This window comes from Trichomycterus rosablanca, chromosome 13 (genome assembly GCF_030014385.1).
Source record: "Trichomycterus rosablanca isolate fTriRos1 chromosome 13, fTriRos1.hap1, whole genome shotgun sequence".
NCBI lineage: Eukaryota > Metazoa > Chordata > Actinopteri > Siluriformes > Trichomycteridae > Trichomycterus > Trichomycterus rosablanca.
Genome location: NC_086000.1, coordinates 10,933,081 through 10,955,871, shown reverse-complemented (window position 1 = coordinate 10,955,871; position 22,791 = coordinate 10,933,081). Strand labels below are relative to the sequence as shown.

Genomic DNA, 22,791 nt, shown 5'->3' with positions numbered 1-22,791 from the left:
ACCCACGCTAGACACGGGGAGAACACGCAAACTCCGCACAGAAAGGACCCGGACAGCCCCGCCTGGGGATCGAACCCAGGACCTTCTTGCTGTGAGGCCACAGTTCTCGATTGTAATAACTTGTAATAAATATTTTAGAAATCTCACCTAAGTGATGTATATGTAAAACCTCAACTTTTATTGATACATGAGTATTTTATCTTTACAGACGTCATCAGTGGTGGAATGTTTGCATAGCATCTGTGGATATAGGACATACATTCCATTTCTGAACATTTCTATATAACTAATCCTATGTTATGGCTTTATTGACAATAGAACACTTATTTTTAATCTAGGTGTGTTTTTTGTTTATTAGTAAACATTAGTATTCTTGACTGCTTTGATAGTGCATCTGGAGCTTGTCCTGGGAACACTAAATAGGACATCAGTTACAGCCATGTTCATGCTATTACACCTTCAGCATCCCCTCCTGACTGTTGTTTCAGAGGTGGTCAGGAAACCAGTGTTCTGGATTGAAAACTGTAGAGCTGTCTTTGGGGTACATGCATAATTGTATTGTTTAACAGTACTGTTTACAAGACAAAACATGTTCACGAGGTCACTACTGATCTACAGGGAAAAAAAAGTTACATTTGAGTACGTTATTGGTGAATAAGTGCTTTATCTAAGTGCTCTACTTAAATTTTTTATAAATTTATATCAAATAAATGGCTTAAATTATTTTTTATTAAGTCAATCTTGCTTTTGGAATGTAATGGTTTGATCATTTAAATGTTAAGATTCCGGAAATACAATGTAAACAAACAAAGTAACCAGGACTCTGTTCAGCACCAATAATTCCTGCTGCATTACTGAGCTCTCAATGGAAAGTTTTGCATCATAAATCTGTATCAATATTTATTTTAATTACTAACCACATTGGCCATTAATATTCATATATTGTAAAATACATTCAGTAAATATACCTGACATTGGGCATTTTAAAACGCGTACCACACAGTATATATTGCAATTACATTTTTAGATGAAGGTGTTCCAATTTATTTCCTAACGTAAACGTAGATGCACTGGCTTACAAATTGGTGTAAAAATAGAATGAATGTAAGGATGATGCCTTATGAAAGACTGACACTGTGTACAGGGTTTATTTCCTTTTTCTGCCCTAAACAGGATACATGCTTTTTTTTTTTAGTAAGGATTTTAAGTACACACACCCTGATGAGCCCAAACATTAGCACCACCCTCCTAAAATGCTGTCGAAACAGCTCATGTCCTTTAACTTTTGTACGTTCTGAAGTGGATCATCCTACAGCACATCCTGGTGCCATCTCTTTCCCCAAGTCATGCCCACTGCAGGTGCTTTTTTTTCTTTCTACTACATTTTTCTCCTAATTTAGCATAGTCAATCTGCTGCTGGGGCCCCCTAGTGGTGACCAAGGTGGGGGTGACTTGACTGATACACACTCCCTCCATTGTGTGCGCAGTCTACTGATCCCTTTTTACACACCCACACGCTCCTCCACGGCTGTGCAAGCGTCCTGGGCAACCAGCTTCCTTTTACAGCCCCACCCCTTTATTAAATCCAGTAATTTCCCACCCTGCTGCAGGCATTAGCCAATTATGTCTGTTAGAGGGCGACCAGCCGACCGGTAGCAGAGCCGAGACTTGAACCTGGGCGCTCAGAATCTCTGCGCTGGTGTTCTAGCGACTTATTGCGCTGTGCCACCTTTTGACAGTAAACAGAAAGCACATGGACTGGTCTGTGACTACACAGCTTCATCCACAGAAGGGTTAGATCCCCCGTGGGTCACATTTGTTTACCACATTACCAGTATTAAATTTATCTGAAATTTCTCTGTTGGTCTGTACCAGATGCTGTATCCTTCTCATCATCTGGTGTCAGTTAGTCTTGGCTGCCCAACAACATTCCTCTTGTGAACTCCTATCACTATAATTCAATCCGGTCGTCTGGTCATAATGATTTGGCTTTTATCAAGGTCACTCAGGTATTTATGCTGCACATATTTAATGCATTCAACACATGCACTATGAGTGACATTTATATATCCCTGACTCTGGCATGGACTAGTTTACATACTTGGCATTTTAGGTGGTGGTCCTAATGTTTTGGCTCATCTCATTGTTTCTCCCTACAAGATGGCGCTTGAGTGAACTAATCTGGCTTTGTCTGTGAAAAGGTTTATGTGCCATAGTACTTTACATGTTTATGCAATGTTCATATTAGAAAAAAGCGACATAAGGCCATATATAAAAAGCTTCTTTACAGATCTGCTGCGGTGCTTCTTAAGATTGCGGTGTCTCTTTAAAATGCAGTGGCATAAGTCCTAAAATCCTCAAATAAATTGTATGATTAGTGACGTATCCAAGCTTGGTGGTTTTAAAGTTCTGTTGTGTCCAATAGATATTTTCAAACATGTTCATATACAAGTTACTGATAATTTGTCAGATGCTCTGTACAAGTTCACAGCAGCAAGATTTGGTAATGCTGAGGGTGCTGTGGTAAAACCTTAAATCAGCTGCTCTCTTCTCTTCTGCCATCCCTTTTGATCCAAACATCAGGTAAATCCGGTTGACTGTTCGGCAATATTACTGCTACCTCACTTTGGCTTGTCCGCCCCCTCCCAGACCCCGAGGAACTGAGGTCATAAATGGTATCTCTTAGCGACAGACGTAAAGTTTCTCTCTTTCCATTGAGGTGGCCTGGCTGTGGCTGTTCGTCAGTCTCAGCTGATGGTTCAACAGTTGTAGTGGGTTCGATATCGCTTAAGCAAGTCTCGTTAGAGTCTTCAAGCCCTTCGATGGAGCTCTGAGACTGACAAGACAAAAGTCGTTTATGTGGACGACCTCTACCTCTATCGGCACTGTCCATAGAGAGTGACCTTTTGTTGACATTATCCATGGTCTCGGTGACTGTAATGTTTTCCATGCTGGAGGATGACAAGGAGACATTCCACAGTGCAATTCCAGCATCAGCCTGGCTGTGACATTTCTTGCACAAAAGCCTTTTCTTTGCAGGATCACCTGGAGAGACCGTTACAGGTCGTAGTAGGTTCCCTTTATAAGGGGACGAGGTCTGAACCGCTAGGGGAGGATCACAATCATTAAGGTGCCTGCTGCATGTTTCCTCGCTGACAGTTTCAGTGCTTATCCTGTCGTAATATTGCTTCGGACAGAACTCGATGTCATCCGAAAGCACAGAAGGTCTGTTGGAGAGCTTGCTGGTGCATGTGCTATTTTCAAAACTGTCGCTCAGATGACAGGCCAAGGGTTGTAGCTCGTACTGTTCCTGCTCCCTTCCTAGCCCTGCCTGGTGATGCCTGTGCCGATGCTGATTAGGGCACAAGAATTCGCCACCTTCCTTATGACAGCTTCTTTTTGCATGCGAGCCTGTGCCAGTACCACAGCCGAAGGCCCCGTTTGCGGAATGATTGGCTGTTGGTGCTTCACAAGGCAGCACGTTTTCTGTGGCTACCCCTGTCGCACAAGGTATTCCTATTTTTCCACAGTTTTTTTGAGGTCCAAAGAAGCAACAGAGGGACTGGAAGAAAAAAGTGGAAAAGCCGCATGCCACACATTTGACTAAAAAGAAGAAAATTCCAACCTTTCTGAACAGCAGCGCAGTCGCGGGCAGCATAATGATCCCAACACAGAAGTATGCCCCGGCACCTGTGGCTACTGGACAACCCATTCTTTTTAGAGAATACATCACCTTGCCCAGTCTGTCACTGTGTGGGGCAAAACAGTATGATATGCAGTAATTGGCTGCAAAGTCAACAGAGAGTCCTGCAGCAGCTGAAATGAGCAGTGCTTCTACACTATTTAACTGCCATTCTAAAAGCACAAGCAGACCAACAGTCACGAAAACACTTCCCCCAACGGCAAATGTCACATAAATGCTTAATGGTATATTCCACGTGGTAAGCAAAAGCGCTGCAAATGCGAGTCCTACCGAAAAGCCAGCTACTAGTAAAGTCTCTGAGCTTAGACATTGCTGAAGGTCATATAACAATAACTGGCTTACAAACCATCCTCTCCTAAGTCCTGGTGGAGCCCTGGAAATTTCCTTATTGAACCATGACGTCACTAATTTATAGAATTCTGAAGTCTTGCTGTAGTTAAAACTGTAAAGCTGTGAGGTCCTGAATACCAAAACAAGTGCAGCAATTTGACCATTTGAATCAAAACTTAAGCCTCCATTTCTAAAAAAATTTCTTTCAGCCTGCTGTTCTGCCAACATCATTTTCAGGCACTGCTCGAAAATATCAGGAGGGTAGGGAAATGAAATATTGTTGCAGCAGGGACTAGGCGCATCCTCGCTTTTTGAACAGCGGCGCATAGATACCCAGTAAATCAAGTCGTCCAAAAAACAGACATTGTCCTCTGTTCCTTCTTGTTCTGCTGGAATCAGAGAGTAAAAGCTCTGGTTTCGAATTATTCCACACAACTCCCGCAACCACATTTGACCTTCAAAACTGCTCATATTGAAATCTGGATCTATGCTAAAAGAGCCATTAATTTTTGGATTGAAATGGTCCCCGTCGTCCGTAGGAATAACACCCCAGATTAGAGTCATGGTCATAGGATCTTCCTCTCCTTGCTTCATTCGCTTAAACATGAACTGATGTCGATATTCTGCATCGTATCTCTCGAAAGGATGACTGGAGCGAAACAGCTGAGTTGACCTGCTGTCAGAGGATGGCAGCTTCATGCCAGGGTCCACACATGATATGTAAACTCCTCCGGCAGCCAGCACCGTGAACCAGCAGATCCAAATGTACCGGAACTTAACAACTCCACATGGCAAGATTTTTAAGAAAATTAAATTTGATGTGTCTGAGAGACCTCGTTTTAGACCCCGGAATTTCTGTATTATTATAAAAAGGCACCTCTTTCTAGAACTTGTGTCCCAGAAGCTGGCATATTTTTTTAAGCAACATGACTTCCATGCTGGCTTCGTAGCCGAGGTTGAAGCTGCTGCAGTGTAGCGCTCTTGCAAAACAGTGACACAGGGAAGCCAAACAAGAGCAGCTATGGTGTTAATTAAAGAGGCACTACCGAGGTACACAGCAAAACACTTTACCACTGTAATGCTGCTTATGTATCCTGAGTAGAAAGCGGTGCTAGATGTCAGACCAGACACCAATATCAGGTATCCCGTTTCTTGTAAGGTCCGGTGGATTCTTCGTTCAAGTGTAGCTGGAGGATTATGGCTTAGTTGTGACTTCCAGAAGTCAGCAAAGGTGAATGCTTGATTTGAGCAACTTCCCAATAGGATAAGAATTGCAATGAGGTTAAGGAGTGGAAAAAACGTTAGCCTAAAAACAACTTTGTAGAAGAAATAGGATGTCAAAAGTGATAATGTGACTGCCACCAGTGACATAGCTGACAAAAGAAATGATTTAAGATATAAGGCTATTGTAAAAAGCAGCGCGAGAACAGTTAGAATAGGATAAACAGAGTCCCGTGAGAGGTAATACTTGAAAAGCTGTTGCTTGATCCCCAAGTCCATTCCAGTTATAGTGGTATTATTATAATTTAGCTCATGTCCCTCCAGATAATCCAGATACAATTGCATTAGAGCATCTTCTTTCTCCACTGGTAGAAAGAGAACACTATATTTTAGGGACGGAACCTGGTATTCGACAGTCTGCGGACCTAGGAAATCCTTGTCCACTAGGTAATGCAGAATCTCATAGATCACGCTGGAGTGTTTGCACTCGTGTGGGACAAATGCACAACGTCTGTATTTACTCCTTTCTGCACATGATGCGACAAGACTTCCATCGTGGTAGTAAGGGGCGCAGTATCTCAGCAGTCTTAAACTTTCCGACACTTGCTGGGCTGTAAGACTGAAGCAGGAGGAGACGTTGTTCAGAAGTGCTAAGAAGTTTCCCAGAGACCAGCTTGGACAGCAATCACCCTTACTCTTGGTGCCAATGGCTTCCGGTTTGACCTGGCATAGTTCTTCAAAGTGTGCATCTGATCGTATCTAAAAAATTCATAATAAGAACATATGTTCTCAGTTTAAGTAGTGACATGCTGGTATTTGTCAGATAACAACAAACATGTTTCATTGGGATTACCTGGGTCTGTTCCATCTCACACATTGAATATATTGCCTTCAAACTCCAAAGACTTGCAGAATTTCCTGAGCGGAAGACCAGCTGGGCATAGCGATCCCCTGCAAAGCGGGGAAAAAAGACCAGTATCATTTATTACATGTAATGCTGTGTACAGTGGTAATCAGAAAAATAGCAGTCCAACACCATTGACCTCATAAATCACTGTTTTTAGTAGAAATGCTATTTCTACATAGCAAAAATTTTACTTGAAAGTGTAGTAGAGTAATGAAAACAAAACAAACCCAACAATTAGGACATACATGCCGCTCATTCTGAGTAATTGAAGCATTGATTGAAAGGGGGTTGTTCAGAATAATAGCAGTGAGGAGTTCAATTGGTGAAGTCATTCATTTTGCAGAAGAACGGGTGTCAGTTTTGGCCCTTATTTAAGGTAGGAGGGTGGCAAATGTTGCACAGGTTGTTCATAGCACATTTCCTTTTGAAATACTGGGTAAAATGAGTTGTTCCAGACATTGTTCTGATGAACAGCATACTGTGATTAAAAAGTTGATTGTAGAGAGAAAAAACATACAGAGAAGTGCAGCAAATTATTGGCTGCTCAGCTAAAATGATCTCAAATGCCTTGAAGTGACAACTAAAATCTGAAAGACGCAGAAGGAAGCGTGGAACTACTGTTCGATTGGTTCGAAGAATAGCCAAAATGGCAAAGGTTCAGCCAATGATCACCTCCAGAAAGATCAAGGAACATCTGAAATTACCAGTGAGTACAGAAGATGATTAAGTGAAGCCAATTTACCAGCAAGAACTCCTTGCAAAGTCCCATTGTTAAGATAAAGACGTGTCCTGAATGGGTTCAAATTTGCCAAGGAACACATTGACTGGTCCAAACAGAAATGGCTCAACATTTGGTCTAGTGGCCGTAGACAGTATGTCTGACGCCCCTTGAGCACTGAATTCAAGCCAAAGTTCACTGTGAAGACAGTAAAGCATGGTTGTACAAAATGATGATATGGGATGTTTCTCATACCATGGTGTTACGCCTATTTATCACATACGAGGGATCATGGATCAGTTTAAATATATCAGAATACTTGAGGAGATCATGTTGCCCTATGTCGAAGAAGAAATGTCCTTAAAATGGGTGTTTCAACATGACAATGACCCAAAACATCTTGGTTACAGACAAACAAGATTGAGGTAATAGAGTGGCCAGCCCAATCCCCTGACTTCAATCCCATAGAGAACTTGTGTTCTGATATCTGAAATGCGTTCTTTTGAGGCAAAACCCAAAATTGCAGAAGAACTGTGGAATGTAGTCTAATCATGCTGGACTGGAATACCTGTTCAGAGGTGCCAGAAGTTGGTCGACTCCATGCAACACAGATCTCGGAAACAATTGTAATGCCACTAAATATTAGTTCAGTAATTTAAACTAAAGTGAAACCTCAAACATTTTTAGTTTATAGATACATTTTTTTTGAGAAAAATGCTGGCACTGCTATTTTTTTGAACAGCCTAATATTCATTTTTCTTAATTTTCTGTAAATGATGAACACAAACTGGCTAAATTTTGTTAATGTTTTGATTTAGAATTTAAAGTGTAGTATTTTCAGTGCATTTGCATTCATGGAAATAAAGGTTATTAGAATGATTTTGTGCTTTATTCACTTTTTTAAAATCACTGCTATTTTTTTGAACACTACTGTATATATTGCTCTTTTTAAGTGAATAAAGAACAAATGACCTGACCCTTACCTGGAGCATTGCAGAAAAAAGACCTCTCTGCAGAATCTGTGTGTAACATTCGACTTGATCGATGTCTTAAGTGATGCTGGGTTTTGCTAGTGATCTCTCTGAAAACATCATGCACAAGGGATTAAACCTCACAAAAATAGTAGAACTTTTCTGCTAATATACTTAAATACTGTTCAAACCCCCTACTTTTAATATAGGGTCTGCCTTGCTGCCATAACAGCGTCCACAATTCTTTTTTTTCTATTTATTTATGCATTTTCTCTCATTTTTCTCTTGATTTTAGCGTAGTCAATTTGTCTTCCTCTGCTGGGGATCCCTGACTGCATTCGAGTAAGGTACTGTATATTTCCTGCTCACGCCTCCTCTGACCCGTGTGCAGTCCTCAGTGGACCCTTTATTTTTTCCCCATGCTTACTGCACAGGCGCCTCTATCTGCTAATCAGGGTCCTTGCACAGCGTTAAAAGACCCCACCCACATAGTCCGGTCATCCCGACCTAGCAGACACAGTAGCCAATTAGTCTGCTGCAGGCACGGTCATTTATGCCCGCTATGCTCAGCCAAAGCTGAGTTTCGAACCGAGGAGTTCAGAATCTCGGCACTGGTGTGCTAGCGGAATATCCCGCTATGCCACCTGGGTGTCCAGCTTCCACTATTCTGATTAGACTCCACTACATTATAGCATATTTGAGAGGTTTAGCTTTCAACTGCACACAGGAGCATTACTGAGGTCAGGTTGAGTATTAGGGCTTGGCAAGTAGTCTGTGTTCCAGTTTATTCCAAAAGTGTTGGGTAGCGTTGGCTCTGTAGGCAAGTGATGTTTTTGTACATACAGCAAACAATTTTAAACAAGCTAATTTTCCCAAACTTTTGCTTCAAAGTCAGATGAACGAATATTTTCTAAATATCATAGTATTTTTTCCTTTTCTGTTTCTACTGCATCTTTTTTATAGCTTAATGGTGGCCAAAAGAATAGTTAATTATGAATCAACTCTCTAAAGAATGTTTCCATTGTTTTGTAGTAAAAGGAAATGTTTTGTTCACCAAGGTTTCTCAATTTAAATCCATGTTGCCTGCTGGCCTGCAGTTTTACACCGTCTCTAATCCCAGATGCACCTAATACTTGACTAATAGGTAAATAATTCATGTTGTAACTGTTCAAGAAGGGGACCTTGAAATATCCATTGCTCCTGATGTGGCTTTTCAGAGGCATTTCAATATTAATGCTGTACACCTGATTTATGTACATTTTAGCGTGAGGCTAAAAAAAGTGTCCACATTGATGTTGGCCATAAAGTATCTTATGTATATGTAGTAGGGAGCTAGTCCCTATGTGCAGTACCTTGCTATGTTATAGTCTGCAAACTGAGAAGAGATCGGAGACAGTGCTTTTCCTGGTCCAGTATTTTCTTGCAGCTTTGCCCAGGCTGCCAATCGAATTCTGATGTCTGTTCCTCTGGGCTCATATCCCTGTAAAAACCCAGAAACACAACAGTTTCCTTTAAAGAATTAAGTACATTAATTTACTAAGCATGTGCTAAGTAAAATAAGAAGAAACGATTCTGTGAGGAAATTGCTGCTTTATGCAAATACATATTGATATAGCACACACCATTATATATAAATAACTTTGTGATTTTCATGTACAAAGCCAATTTCAAATAAGCTGGGACAGTAGAATAAAAGTTAAAAACAAACAGCAATGATTTGCAAATACCTTTTGACCTATATTTCAATGTAACAGCCCAAATATACTCTGTTAATATACTCTATTATACTCTATTATAATATACTCTATTAATTCTGTTAACATTTTTTAAATCTATTTTTTTTTAAATATTCTTAATTAGCTGACTGTATAATATTTCAGACCAGGTATATTTATCACTGTGTTATGGTATTGTTATGTGTTGTTATTACCTTTTCTTATAATGACACCCTGTACCTGTTAAGGACTTGAGGGCACCAACTGCTGTAGCTGAAAGTGGTTTTTTTTCCTCTTTTTCTTTTTTCTTTTCTCAATGTCCAATTCCTGATTAGGCATTAATTTAGGAATAAACATATATTTCGATAATCAGTAATTACTGACATTGATTATAATAAAAGTAAACTCACACTGTTTTCCATAAAGTGTTCACATAATTGCTTGTTGTTTTACTGTTCCAACTTTTATTTTAGAAATGAGGTTATTTGACTAATTTTGTACACACAAAACTTATAGAAAACTTGAAAAAATTGATTTATTAAAAAATTAGCTTTAATTGCATTTTTTTTACTTACTGATAAAGCTTTTTTTGTAAAATCCAGGTTGTATGACTAATTTTGTACACATAAAACTTGGAAATAAATACAGTGCATCTGGAAAGTATTCACAGCGCTGTAAAATCATACATAAACTGCATTTCCCACAATGCATGCCGATTTTGTGACCAGCAAAGTGATCGCATCCCCCAACTAGATGATGTTGAGAAATATTTCTGCCTGGCCAAGGCCTGTCTTCCCTTTTTGGTCAGGTTGGCCAAGCGGCCAGCTCTAAGAAGAGTCCTGGTGGTTCCAAACTTCTTCCATTTACTGATAATGGAGGCCACTGGGCTCATTGGGACCTTCAATGCTTTAAAACCCTTCCCCAAATCTGTGCCTCAATACAATCCTGTCTCGGAGGTCTACAGACAATTCCTTGGACTTCATGGCTTGGTTTGTGCTCTGACATGCACTGTCTACTATGGGAGCTTATATAAACAGGTGTGTGCCTTTCCAAATCATGTACAATCAACTGAATTACAATGAACAGAGACCCCTCATCATCAGGGAGAGTGATGTACGGAGAGCTTTCAGGAGAGTGAACACCAGGAAAGCAGCAGGACCGGACGGGATCGCCGGCCGAGTCATCAAAGCCTGCGCAGACCAGCTAGCACCGGTGTTCACGGTGATCTTCAACCTATCCCTGACCCAGTGCATCGTACCAGCATGCTTCAAACAGTCCGTCATCGTTCCAGTCCCGAAGAAGAACCAGCCAGCCTGCCTTAATGACTTTCGCCCAGTGGCCCTGACATCAGTCGTGATGAAGTGCTTCGAGAGGATCATCAGAGACTTCATCACCTCATCACTTCCGGACTCTATGGACCCTTTACAGTTTGCATACCGCCACAACCGTTCTACAGATGATGCCATCAATAGCGGTGGTTTTGTTTGTTAACTTCACCATTCACATAAAAGTTTGCCTCATCACTGAACAAAATGTTCTGTGTAAACTGAGGGTCCTGTTCCAATTTTTGTTTTGCCCATTCTGCAAATTCAGTGCGCCGATCTGGGTCATCCTCGTTGAGATGCTGCAGCAGCTGGAGTTTGTAAGGGTGCCATTTGTGAGTAGCTAATATCCGCCGAAGGGATGTTCGACTGATGCCACTCTCCAGTGACATGCGGCGAGGACATGAAGCTAGGACAGCCACTGATGTTTCTTCATTAGTGACAGTTTTCATGCGTCCACATTTTGGCAAATCCAACACTGAACCAGTTTCACGAAACTTGGCAAGCAGTTTGCTAACTGTAGCATGGGAGATGTGTGGTCTCGTAGGGTGTCTTGCATTGAAATCTGCTGCAATGACCCGGGTACTGCGTTCACCAGACATCAACACAATTTCTATCCGCTCCTCACGTGTTAACCTCTGCGACATGTCAATGGCTGTAAACAAAGAGAAGCTTGTAAATAACATAATTGAATGAATGAATAAAGTTACGTTAAAACCAAGCACACCATTGTTTTTCTTGTGAAATTCTCAATAAGTTTGATGTGTCACATGACCCTCTTCCCATTGAAAAAACTAAAGTTGGATCCAAAATGGCCGACTTCAAAATGGCCGCCATGGTCACCACCCATCTTGAAAAGTTTTCCCCCTCCCATATACTAATGTGCCACAAACAGGAAGTTAATATCACCAACCATTCCCATTTTATTTAGGTGTATCCATATAAATGGCCCACCCTGTATATGCGTGTATACTGTTTTATATGTATATGTATGTATATGTATATGTATAGATTAGTACTTGTGTATTTATTATATTATCACATCTGTATAGCATTATGTAGCATTATGTTGCACATATTATGTTTCTGCACTACTTGTCACTTTACACACTTGTTCACTTTAAATTGCCCTTTGTAATTACATTGTTAATTCTTCTGATGTTCACACTTTACTTTAAATTGCTCTTTTTAATTATATTGTTATTTTTTTCTAATGTTTCTATATTCTTACTTTTATATACATTCTATATTTTCTGTATAATATATTTTTTAACTATTTTGTAGTTTTTGTAATTACTGTGGCGGAGCAGTCACTAAAGCATTTCACTGCCAGTTGTACTGTGTATGACTATGTATGTGACAAATAAACTTTGATTTGATTTGAATTTACCACAGGTGGACTCCAATTAAGTTGTAGAAACATCTGAAGGATGATCAGTGGAAACAAGATGCACCTGAGCTCGAATGTGAGTGTCATGGCAAAGGCTGTGAATACTTATGTACATGTTAAATTTTTGTATTTTATTTGTAATAAATTTGCAAAAAATGTGTGTAGAATTTTGAGGAAAAAATTTATTTAATTGGAATAAGGCTGTAACATAAAATGTGGAAAAAGTGAAGCGCTGTGAATACTTTCCGGATGCACTGCAGCTTTAATTAGAGGTGATTTGCTTGTGTATATAGCACAATAAATAAAGGTACTTACTAATAAAGGGTCAGAGAAGTCTGGCAATGGACCAATCAAAATGCCTGCCAGGGAGAACGCCAGGAGCACTACTACACATACGACAAGTACTGTCATTGGATATTCCACTATGACTTGAGAGTAGCTGAAAAATAAAAAAAATAAACACATTTTACCGTTACTGAAATAAAAACTCATAAGTAAGCTGTGAATGCAGGAATGTGATGGAGGGTAGGAAAGGAGCCCGTGATTCACTGCCTACATAAGGGTAGCAAAAGTACATCCAGGTGAGTTCCTCAACAAATTTAAATTCAATTATATTTAGCATTTGTTTAATGTCTATCAAAGTCTTTCATCACTCTTTTGAGAACCATAACAATTGGGACTACCCTTTTGGTAACACACTTGGAATCTGAAGGTTTCTGTTATTGCTGTCTGTCATTCTTTTGATCAAGAAAAATGAATATTCGGCTGTTCAAAGAAATAGCAGTGCCAGCAATTTTCTTTAAAAACTCAACAAATGTACAAAAAAATATTTCACATTACTTTAATTTACTGAACTAATATTTAGTGGCAAAACAATTGTTTCTAAGATCTGTGTTGCATGGAGTCGACCAACTTCTGGCACCTCTGAACAGGTATTCCAGTCCAGGATGATTAGACGACATTCCACAGTTCTTCTGCAATTTTGGGTTTTGCCTCAAAAAAACGTGCTTCAGATATCAGCCCACAAGTTCTCTCTGGGATTGAAGTCTGGATATTTGACTGGCCACTCTATTACCTTAATCTTGTTTGTCTGTAACCAATATGTTTTGGGTCATTGTCATGTTAAAACACCCATTTTAAGGACATTTCTTCTTTGACATAGGGCAACATGATCTCCTCTAGTATTCTGATGTATTTAAATTGATCCATGATCCCTCGTATGTGATAAATAGGCGTAACACCATGGTATGAAAAACATCCCCATATCATCATTTTGTACCACCATGCCTTACTGTCTTCACAGTGTACTGTGGCTTGAATTCAGTGCTCAGGGGACGTCTGACGTACTGTCTACAGCCACTAGACCCAGACTTTGCAAGGAGTTCTTGCTGGTAAATTGGCTTCACTTAATCATCTTCTGTACTCACTGGTAACTTCAGATGTTCCTTGATCTTTCTGGAGGTGATTATTGGCTGAACCTTTGCCATTTTGGCTATTCTTCGATCCTTTCGAACAGTAGTTCCACGCTTCCTTCTGCGTCTTTCAGGTTGTGGTTGTCACTTCAAGGCATTTGAGATCATTTTAGCTGAGCAGCCTATAATCTGCTGCACTTCTCTGTATGTTTTTCCCTCTACAATTAACTTTTTAATCAAAGTATGCTGTTCATCAGAACAATGTCTGGAACAACCCATTTTACTCAGTACGTCAGAGGGAAATGCTCTATGACCAACCTGTGCAACATTTGCCACCCTCCTACCTTAAATAAGGGCCAAAATTGACACCCGTTCTTCTGCAAAATGAATGACTTCCCCAATTGAACTCCTCACTGCTATTATTTTGAACAAGCCCCTTTTAATCAATGCCTCGATTACTCAGAATGAACGGCATGCATGTCCTAATTGTTGGGTTTGTTTCGTTTTCATTACTCTACTACAGTTTCAAGTACATTTTTTGCTATGTAGAAATATCACTTCTACTAAAAACAGTGATTTATCAGGTTAGTGATGTTGGACTGCTATTTTTTTTAACACCACTGTACATGTTTATAAAAATGTACTCGAGTCTGTTAACACTACAATAAATATTAGCCTGTACACTGCTTTGATTAGCACTTCAGTTGAAACTTGAAGCCCCTTAGGAGGTCGATAATGAGACTTTTAAGCCTAGTGTGTCAACACATTTGAACTTTCTGTACTTGCTAATTGCAAAATGTTCTTGCTGATTTCTAATTGAAATGTGAAACTGCTGATTGGGGTAAATCACACTGAAATGATGTGATACTGTGAAGAATTTGGTGTTAAGCCACTGTGTTACCACTGCTTATTTCTTTCCAAGTTAGTCCATGATAAACTTTTGTCACCAGTGTTACAGTTTTATAGCCAGATTTGTGACTGACAACATTAAATACCACTTATTGTATCATATTGTTGTAATACAATGTATTTCCATGTGTCTACATACCTTTTTGGAATCCTATGGAGTCTCTCAGTCCTGTTAAAGAGACAACTCTGAATCATTCTTTATGATTTTATATCAATTGAAAAAAGCTTTTTAAACAGGTAAAAGTTTGAACCTGACTGTGACGACATGACGTTGGACAGACTTGTAATTGCCGCCATCATGTGATCCTTGCAGCCAATGACACTGCATTGTGTTGTGACACGTAGGCTGGTGGAAGGGGCTGCACCTGTTAGCTTGAGTCTTGAGGGCATTGCTCGAGCAGTCTGAGTTGAAAGGCGCATTCGTTTGATTCAGGGAGACGTTGTCTGCGATTGGCTGCTGTTGCTCACAGCATGGGCATCTCTTGAGTTGAGGTGACTGGTTGGCACGGCTTTGAAACGCTGGGTCGTACAGTTGATTGGGGGAAGGTGGTTTGGATAGATTGTTTTGATGGTCTCCATCTATGGCAACTTCTGTGATGGGACACTCTACATCCTCACTGTCTGGGGGACACAGGGACACTCTTGGAATCTCACTGCAATAAACAGAAAACAATTCTTTAGCAGTAGTCTTTGTTGTGTATCATTTACTTTGGTTTATGTAATATTTACTACATGGCCAAAAGTTTTAAGACACTCTGACATCATGTCTCAAACAACTTTGCATAGAAGGCTTTTGATTTTAAAACATGACTGGATAGGTTTCTTCAGCCACAAGAGCATTACTGAGGTCAGTCACTGGATTTGGTCTAATTAAGCCAACTCGCAGCTGGTAGTCCAATTTATTGTAAAGATGTTGGATGGAGTAGTGGTCAGGGCTTTGTAAGAGCTTCACAGGATCCGTAAAAGCACCAGCTCGAATCCTTGTTCCTAATTTACTGTACTTTATGGTGCACTGTGCATTTTGGGTAGGCAGTGTACACCTGGCATTTGCCAAATCCAGATTCTTCTGTCCTGTTTAATCGCTCCAGAGATGACCAGCTCCAGTTGAGTTGTATGTACTTTTTCCATCTTTTTTACTAGGAGATGTGGCTAAAATAGCTAAATCCACTATCAGGTTTCTACTGAGTGTCTGCATGCTTTAGGTCATGTGGTATACATAATAAAAACTGTTCATATCTTTAAGACCAGTGGTTCTAAAATAATTTCTAATTTTCAGAGGTTCGCTGATTATACATACTAAACAGTTAACTATAAAATATGATTTGACTTTGTCTAGGGATTAGGGATGCAAATGTTTTAAATCTTTAACAATGTCATTAGTTGAGGACAAGCTTATAGCGAACAGTAAAATGAACATAAACAATGTGAGTTGAACATTTAGCAATTAGATAACTTAAACTTCATAATTAAGGGACATGCAGATGTATTACAGTTTTTCCTGTCGATATTAGTGTAATGTTTTTAAGGTATAAGAGTTTTGGCTTCATACAGGGACTTGATGCAAAATATCCATATTATTTCAACACTTAAAAAAATCTCACGTGCGCAGAGATTGACATTCAGTCACACTCCAGAGTGACACAATGCATCTTCCGTTTTGGATTTTAACTTTTAATAGAGGACACATTTTTTATATCAGCCTTTAAAATCACATTACCATGCATTTTACTGTCTTATATGCCAGTGTATCTTTTTCCAACACTTGGCACCCAACCAGAGTCATAGTTAACCATTCTCTTGGCAATATACAGTCATGGCCAAAAATATTAGCACCCCTGCATGCAGAAAATTCAACATTCCTTTCAGACAGTTGTTGCAATTACAAATGTTTTTGTATTCACAAGTTTATTTCTTTTGTTTGAATTGAGACCCCTTTGATTTTTTTTTTAAAGCTGAAAGAATCATTCCATGCAGAACTCCAGGAATGGACAAAATTATTTGCACCTTATTAAAATTGTAAGGAATAGTTGTTCTTCTTTATACATTAGAGTTTAAGGGAGTTTGTAGCCCAGAATGGGAACACTGGGCACTGTCCCATAGTCACATGCCACATTTTCAAGTAAATTATGCATATGCAACACACAAATTTAGAGCAAGGCTGCTAAAAGCAAGAATGTGTTATGCAAGGAACACAGTGATGAATTATCTTAGCTCCTGCATATGCCACTCTAAATATTCAAATCATTTCAATAAACAAAGCATGATATGAAACAAAAGGAGACTCAAGTAAAAAAAATTGTTTTAGTAATTGGTTGCACCCCTTTTAACACTTTAAAGGTTTCCCACACAGGAACTGCTTGGTCTCTCTATTGGGCATCTCAATTGGGTTCAAGTTAGAGTTGTGACTAGGTCACTCAACTTCAGTCATTCAGATGAACTTGTTTTATATTTTGGATCACTGTCCTGCTTTAACTCCAATTACAACTAAGCTTCAGCGTATTGACCTTAAATAACCTCAGATCTATGAAAGAAAGTGGAATTTATTATTCCTGCTAATAATGGTAAACATCACACAATTCTCCCTAATCTACTCGTATCCAGTTACCCTGGTTGCATTACGCTTCACCTCAACCGATACAACCCTCCACTGCTGATTGAGGAGCTTCGCAACTGACACACGCCCCCTCTGACACGTGAGCAGTACCGACTGCCTCTTTTCACCTGCAAGAGGCGAGTTCATATGCAGTTCATCCTTGTGCCCAACTCTAATCAGCATTATTCCCAACTCTGCGCAGGTGCCATTAATCCGCCACCAGAGGTCGTAATTGCACCAGTTATGAGGAACCCTGGTCCGGCTTTCCCATCCCTGAACAACAGCCAATCATTGTTCATGTGGCTGCCCAGCCGGATGGCAGAGCTGAGATTCGATACAATGTTTCCGAAATCCCAGCTCTGGTGTGCTAGCGTATTGTACTGCTGCGCCACCTGAGCGGTATTTTCTTTTTGATAGAGAAAGTAGTCACCATTTTGCTTAGTTTTTTGGACTTGCTGAACCTAAATAGATGCAGTTGATCCAGAATCTAGAAAGATTTTAGATTTTTTGTGAATTCAGGATGAGTTGTAGCATAACCATTGGATGATTTTTAGCAGGCTGCACTAAAAAGATTAACCAACGAATTTCCTTTATTGGCGATATGGCTAGCGTTGTGGTTTACTAAAGTCCTAAAGCCCCAGACATGATTATATAAACATTTCCAAACTGATGTTAGATCATTTTTCTAATCTATAATCATTTGGCTTTAAACCTGAGAGTGACATTATCATTTGACATTAGAATTAGTTCACGCTCCTGGCTTTCGGTTCATGCACCTGTCTCTGTGCTCCTTTTCAAGTCCTGTGCTGCAATTACCAAGTACCTCAACATCTGTGTGTTGCCTCATCACAAAGTACCACATGGCAGGCTGCTCTGGACTAGACAGCATGTGTGCACTGAGGTTTTGAAGAAGCAGCAGGTGCTGTTGATTAATATTAGCCTCGATCACAGCACGGGACTGCATCAGTACACACTTTTGACCGTTGCCCTTTTATTAAATCCATAAACCCATAGTAATAAGACGTTAGTCTGTTTAGATCAGCCTTAGATCTAACAACTCACTGCTCTCTTTATTTAACATTTAATTCACACATACAACAGAACTGATAGCATACAAGCTTTATATAAATGTGATAATGAGAAAGGGGAGTAAAGGTTATATAGGGTAGCATCTCACTTTCTTCATTCTACTGGTGAGACGTTTTAATTAATTTACATACAACCTGCAGTTTGACATTTTATTAGTCACAAAAGCATCATTAAGACGTTGCCTTTTGCTTGGAGGTCTGTGTTTATTTCAGTCAGGGAATGTTGTTTTGCATGCACTACAGTGGTGTGGCTTTGTGGACAAAGAGTGCATGTGCTTGACTGGCCTGCCTGCGTAATTCAAAATGTATGGCACATAAAGAGGACAGTCAGACATCGAAGATCACAGACTGTTAAGCAACTAAATGTTCAGTTGGAACGTATGTAAATAAAACCTTGTTAAACAGTAAAATATGATACAAATAGTCCAGGTAAAAATCTGGACTGCTTGTATGCATTGATAATAGACAATCTAAACAATCACATTAGATTAAATTGCAATTTTGTACTTATATTTTGTGACAGTCCTGATTTGATGATGCTGTGGTCAACTGTGTAGGCCAGTTACGTTTTCCACAGTAAACCTATACGACATTTTTTTATTAACCTTACTTTAGGCTTAGAGGCATTGTCATGTTGAAACAGAAGAGTACCTTCTCCACAGTGCTACTTCTAAAATACACCGATCAACCATAACATTAAAACCACCTCCTGGTTTCTACACTCGCTGTCCATTTTATCAGCTCCACTTACCATATAGGAGCACTTTGTAGTTCTACAATTACTGACTGTAGCCCATCTGTTTTTCTACATACTTTTTTTTTTTTTACATGGTGGTGGTGTGTTAGTGTGTGTGTTGTGCTGGTATGAGAAGTTTTTAAATACCGTGTCCACTCACTGTCCACTCTATTAGACACTCCTACATAGTTGGTCCACCTTGTAGATGTAAAGTCAGAGATGATGGCTCATCTATTGCTGCTGTTTGAGTTGGTCATCTTCTAGACCTTCATCAGTGGTCACAGGACGCTGCCCACGGGGCGCTGTTGGCTGGATATTTTTGGTTGGTGGACTATTCTCAGCGCTGCTGTGTCTCATCCACTCATACCAGCACAACACACACTAACACACCACCACCATGTCAGTGTCACTGCAGTGCTGAGAATGATCTACCACCCAAATAATACCTACTCTGTGGTGGTCCTGACCATTTGAAGAACAGCATGAAAGGGGGCTAACAAAGCATGCAGAGAAACAGATGGACTACAGTCAGTAATTGTAAAACTACAAAGTGCTCCTATATGGTATATGGAGCTAATAAAATGGACAGTGAGTGTAGAAACAAGGGGGTGGTTTTAATGTTATGGCTGATTGGTGTATGTCGTAGTGATGTCAAACAGTAGCACTTCCAACACTTGGCACCCAACCAGAGTCATAGTTAACCACTATATTGGCAATATACAGTCATGGCTAAAAATATTAGCACTCCTGCAGAAAATTCTCCATTCCTTTCAGACAGTTGTTGCAATTACAAATGTAAAACATGAAAAAAAAAAATCAATAAGCTGAAAAAATCATTCCATGCAGAATTCTAGGAATGGAGTGAACAAAATTATTGCCCCCTTATTAAAATTGTAAGGAACAGTTGTACTTCAATCATGTGATGCTTCGTTAACTTGTATCTAAGCTTACCTGTGGTAAGTAATAAAATAAATGAAGTTAACATTGTGTCTATGTATCATGCTGAACTTTAGAGAATTTTAGACCCAAAATTGTGCAAAATCATGGACAATATTAAGGCTACAAGTCCATCCCCACAGAAGTTCCTGTGTCTATCGTGTGCAACGTCATCAAGAAGTACACAGCCCTCAGCACTATAGCTGACCTCCCTAGATGTGGATGGAAGAGAAAAATCTATGGAAGATCGCAAAGAATGATTATTCACATAGTGAATGAAGAATCTCGATCAACTTCCAAACAAAGTCAAGTTGATCTGCAGTACAACAGAGTCGGCTCGCACTGTCCATCGTCATCTATATAAAATGGGATGCTAGGGTAGGCGACCCAGTGCGAACACAGAGACGTAAAAAAGCAAAACTGGAGTTTGTCAGAACTATATGGACAGTAGGGTTGGGCGGTATGACGATATTACCGTATACTGCGGTATTTAAAAATGGTGACGGTATTCAAAAATGGTGACGGTATTTTTTAAATGTGAAGCGCCAAATTTCTGCTTCAGGTTTACCTTGAAAACTGAGACTTTAGGACATGCGCGCATCCACAGTGAGGGAGGGGTAGGCGGTTGGAGCTCGCTGATTGGCTGTGGGGTGCTCACTGGTGATAACACACAGAGACGAGTGAAGAGCTACACTGGCTAGCGTTAGCTGTGAGCTAACAAGCAGAAACTGAAAAACGGCTCGTCTTTTAATTTTTCAAAATCAACATTTTTTATCAGTTCAACCGGAAATGAACACAAGCGCGTGCATGCGCGGACATGTACTTATTTACTAAATATATCTTCAGTGTAAATCGAGCACAAGTGTTGAGAAAAAGGAGCAAACAGTAATAATTACGTTACGCCCAATCCGCTGTTCTGACTCTTGTCTGCCATAGATTTTCCTGCCTATGTAAGAACTATTTTTTCCTAAATAAAAGCGCTATATTAAGAAAAAAGAACGTCTCACCTGTCGTGTAATTTGAATTATAAAATATATTGTCTGGCCCTTTTAGAATGTTAAGTGCACTATAGGGCGTAGGGAGCGAGTGTGTAGGGAATAGATCGGATTTGTACCGTTTCTGTGCTCGTGTTTTGCACTGAGCTTGTGTGACATGTAAAGTAGCGTTCTCGTTAACCACTCAAATGTTTGGACTTTTAATTATTTTAACATTATTTTACATCACCGTCATTGCAACATGAACATTTACATTCATATTTTTTGTTACGGTATAGACCTTAATTCTGGATTACAGGCATAACTAATCGTACACGTTCATACACGTTTAAGAAATATCTGTAACTATAAACTAAGCAGTTAACTTTTGAAATATATTGAGGTGTGTAGCCTGCTATTATTCTGTTTTGTGTGGGCAGAGAGAGATTACAATGCCAAAATGTTATGTGTTAATGTTTGTGTTAAAGTGTAATTGATACACATGCATTTATACTTATGCGTATTTATTATAGATCAGACAAGATAAGCAATGTTTGACGTTCAGATTGTTAAATCTTTTTATAATAAAACATTGAAATATTGTAATTACACTCAAGTGTGTACACTGTAAAGTTTGTCCGCAACAAATTAGATTTAGATTAGATTGATTAGCAGATGGAGAGGCACCTGTGCAGAATGCATGGGTGAAAGGAGGTTACGCTGAGGACTGTCAGATATCCTGAGTCTTCTAGCAGGCCAATTGAACAAGGCATACAGAAATGCACCCGGAAAATGGATTAAGACAAAGCTCCTGTGGAGAGATCTCAAAACAACAGTTGGGAAAAGGTCAGCATTCAAATCTGAGTCACCTGGAGCAGATGGCAAAAACGAATAGTTCAGAAATCTAGTAGAGGGGTGTATGAAAGTCATTCATGTTTACAGGAGGAGCTTGATTTCAGAGTATGTGCTACCAAATATTACATTAAAGACGCTAACAAATGTGTGGCATTCAATTCTTGCGTTCTGTGTGATAACAAGAATACCATTTTCTGGAAGAAGTACAGGGGTGCCAGTATTTTCTTGACCATGACTGTATGTTACACCTCTCTTGTTGGATATTCGTGTTAGGTAGGGTAATTCTAGGGCTCTGTATGGCCACTTGGCCATGACAGCCTAATCCATCATGCCATACATTAACAGACATTACTACAAAAGGCAGTTTGGATGTCATATTACACAGCAAGCTCCTCCCGTGTAATTCTGGACTGACCTCACCTTTCTCAGAATCATTCTTACCCCACCAGGTGAGATCTTGCATGGAGCTCCAGAGTGAGGGCGATTGACTGTGATCTTGTATTTCTTCCATTTTCGAATTATTGCACCAACAGTGGTCTCTTTCTCACCAAGCTTCTTGCTGATGGTCTTGTAGCCCATTCCAGCCTTGTGCAGGTCTACAATCTTGTCCCTGACGTCCTTTGATAGCTCTTTGGTCTTGCCCATGGTGGTCGAGAGATTTGAACGGAAGAAACTGATTCTGTGACAGGAGTCTTTTATACAGGGACAGGACTAATTTGTGTGCCTCATGGGCACATAACCGGTCTGTGGGGGTCAGAATTCTTGCTGGTTGGTAGGGGATCAAATACTTATTTCCGTTAATTAAATACAAATTAATTTATAACTTTTATTTAATGTTTTTTTTCTGGATTTTTTGTTGATATTCTGTCTCTCTCTGTTAAAATAAACCTTCCATAAAAATTATAGACTGTTCAAGTCTTTGTAAGGGGGTAAACTTACAAAATCAGCAGGGGATCAAATACTTATTTCCCCCACTGTATCTGCATCTGCTTCCATCTGCTGTACTCCCAG

At 39.7% G+C, this 22,791-nt stretch overlaps 1 protein-coding gene across 1 annotated transcript; it reads right to left on the bottom strand.

Annotated features, from left to right (window-relative positions):
- Window positions 1-2,536: 2,536 nt before the first annotated feature.
- Window positions 2,537-15,363, bottom strand: disp2 (dispatched RND transporter family member 2). Its single transcript, XM_063007910.1, has 8 exons — window positions 15,359-15,363; window positions 14,850-15,251; window positions 14,738-14,767; window positions 12,593-12,716; window positions 9,203-9,330; window positions 7,863-7,960; window positions 6,108-6,205; window positions 2,537-6,013 (listed from the first exon to the last, which is right to left on the bottom strand). The coding sequence occupies exons 1-8, from the start codon at window positions 15,361-15,363 to the stop codon at window positions 2,537-2,539; spliced, it is 4,362 nt and encodes a 1,453-aa protein (XP_062863980.1).
- Between the last annotated feature and the right edge of the window lie 7,428 nt (window positions 15,364-22,791).

Coding starts and splice junctions, on each gene's coding strand:
- disp2 (XM_063007910.1), bottom strand. Junction 14,768..14,849: donor CGTCATGTCGTCACAGTCAG/GTTCAAACTTTT, acceptor TCTCTTTAACAG/GACTGAGAGACTCCATAGGA. Junction 6,014..6,107: donor GTGAGATGGAACAGACCCAG/GTAATCCCAATG, acceptor TGAATTTTTTAG/ATACGATCAGATGCACACTT.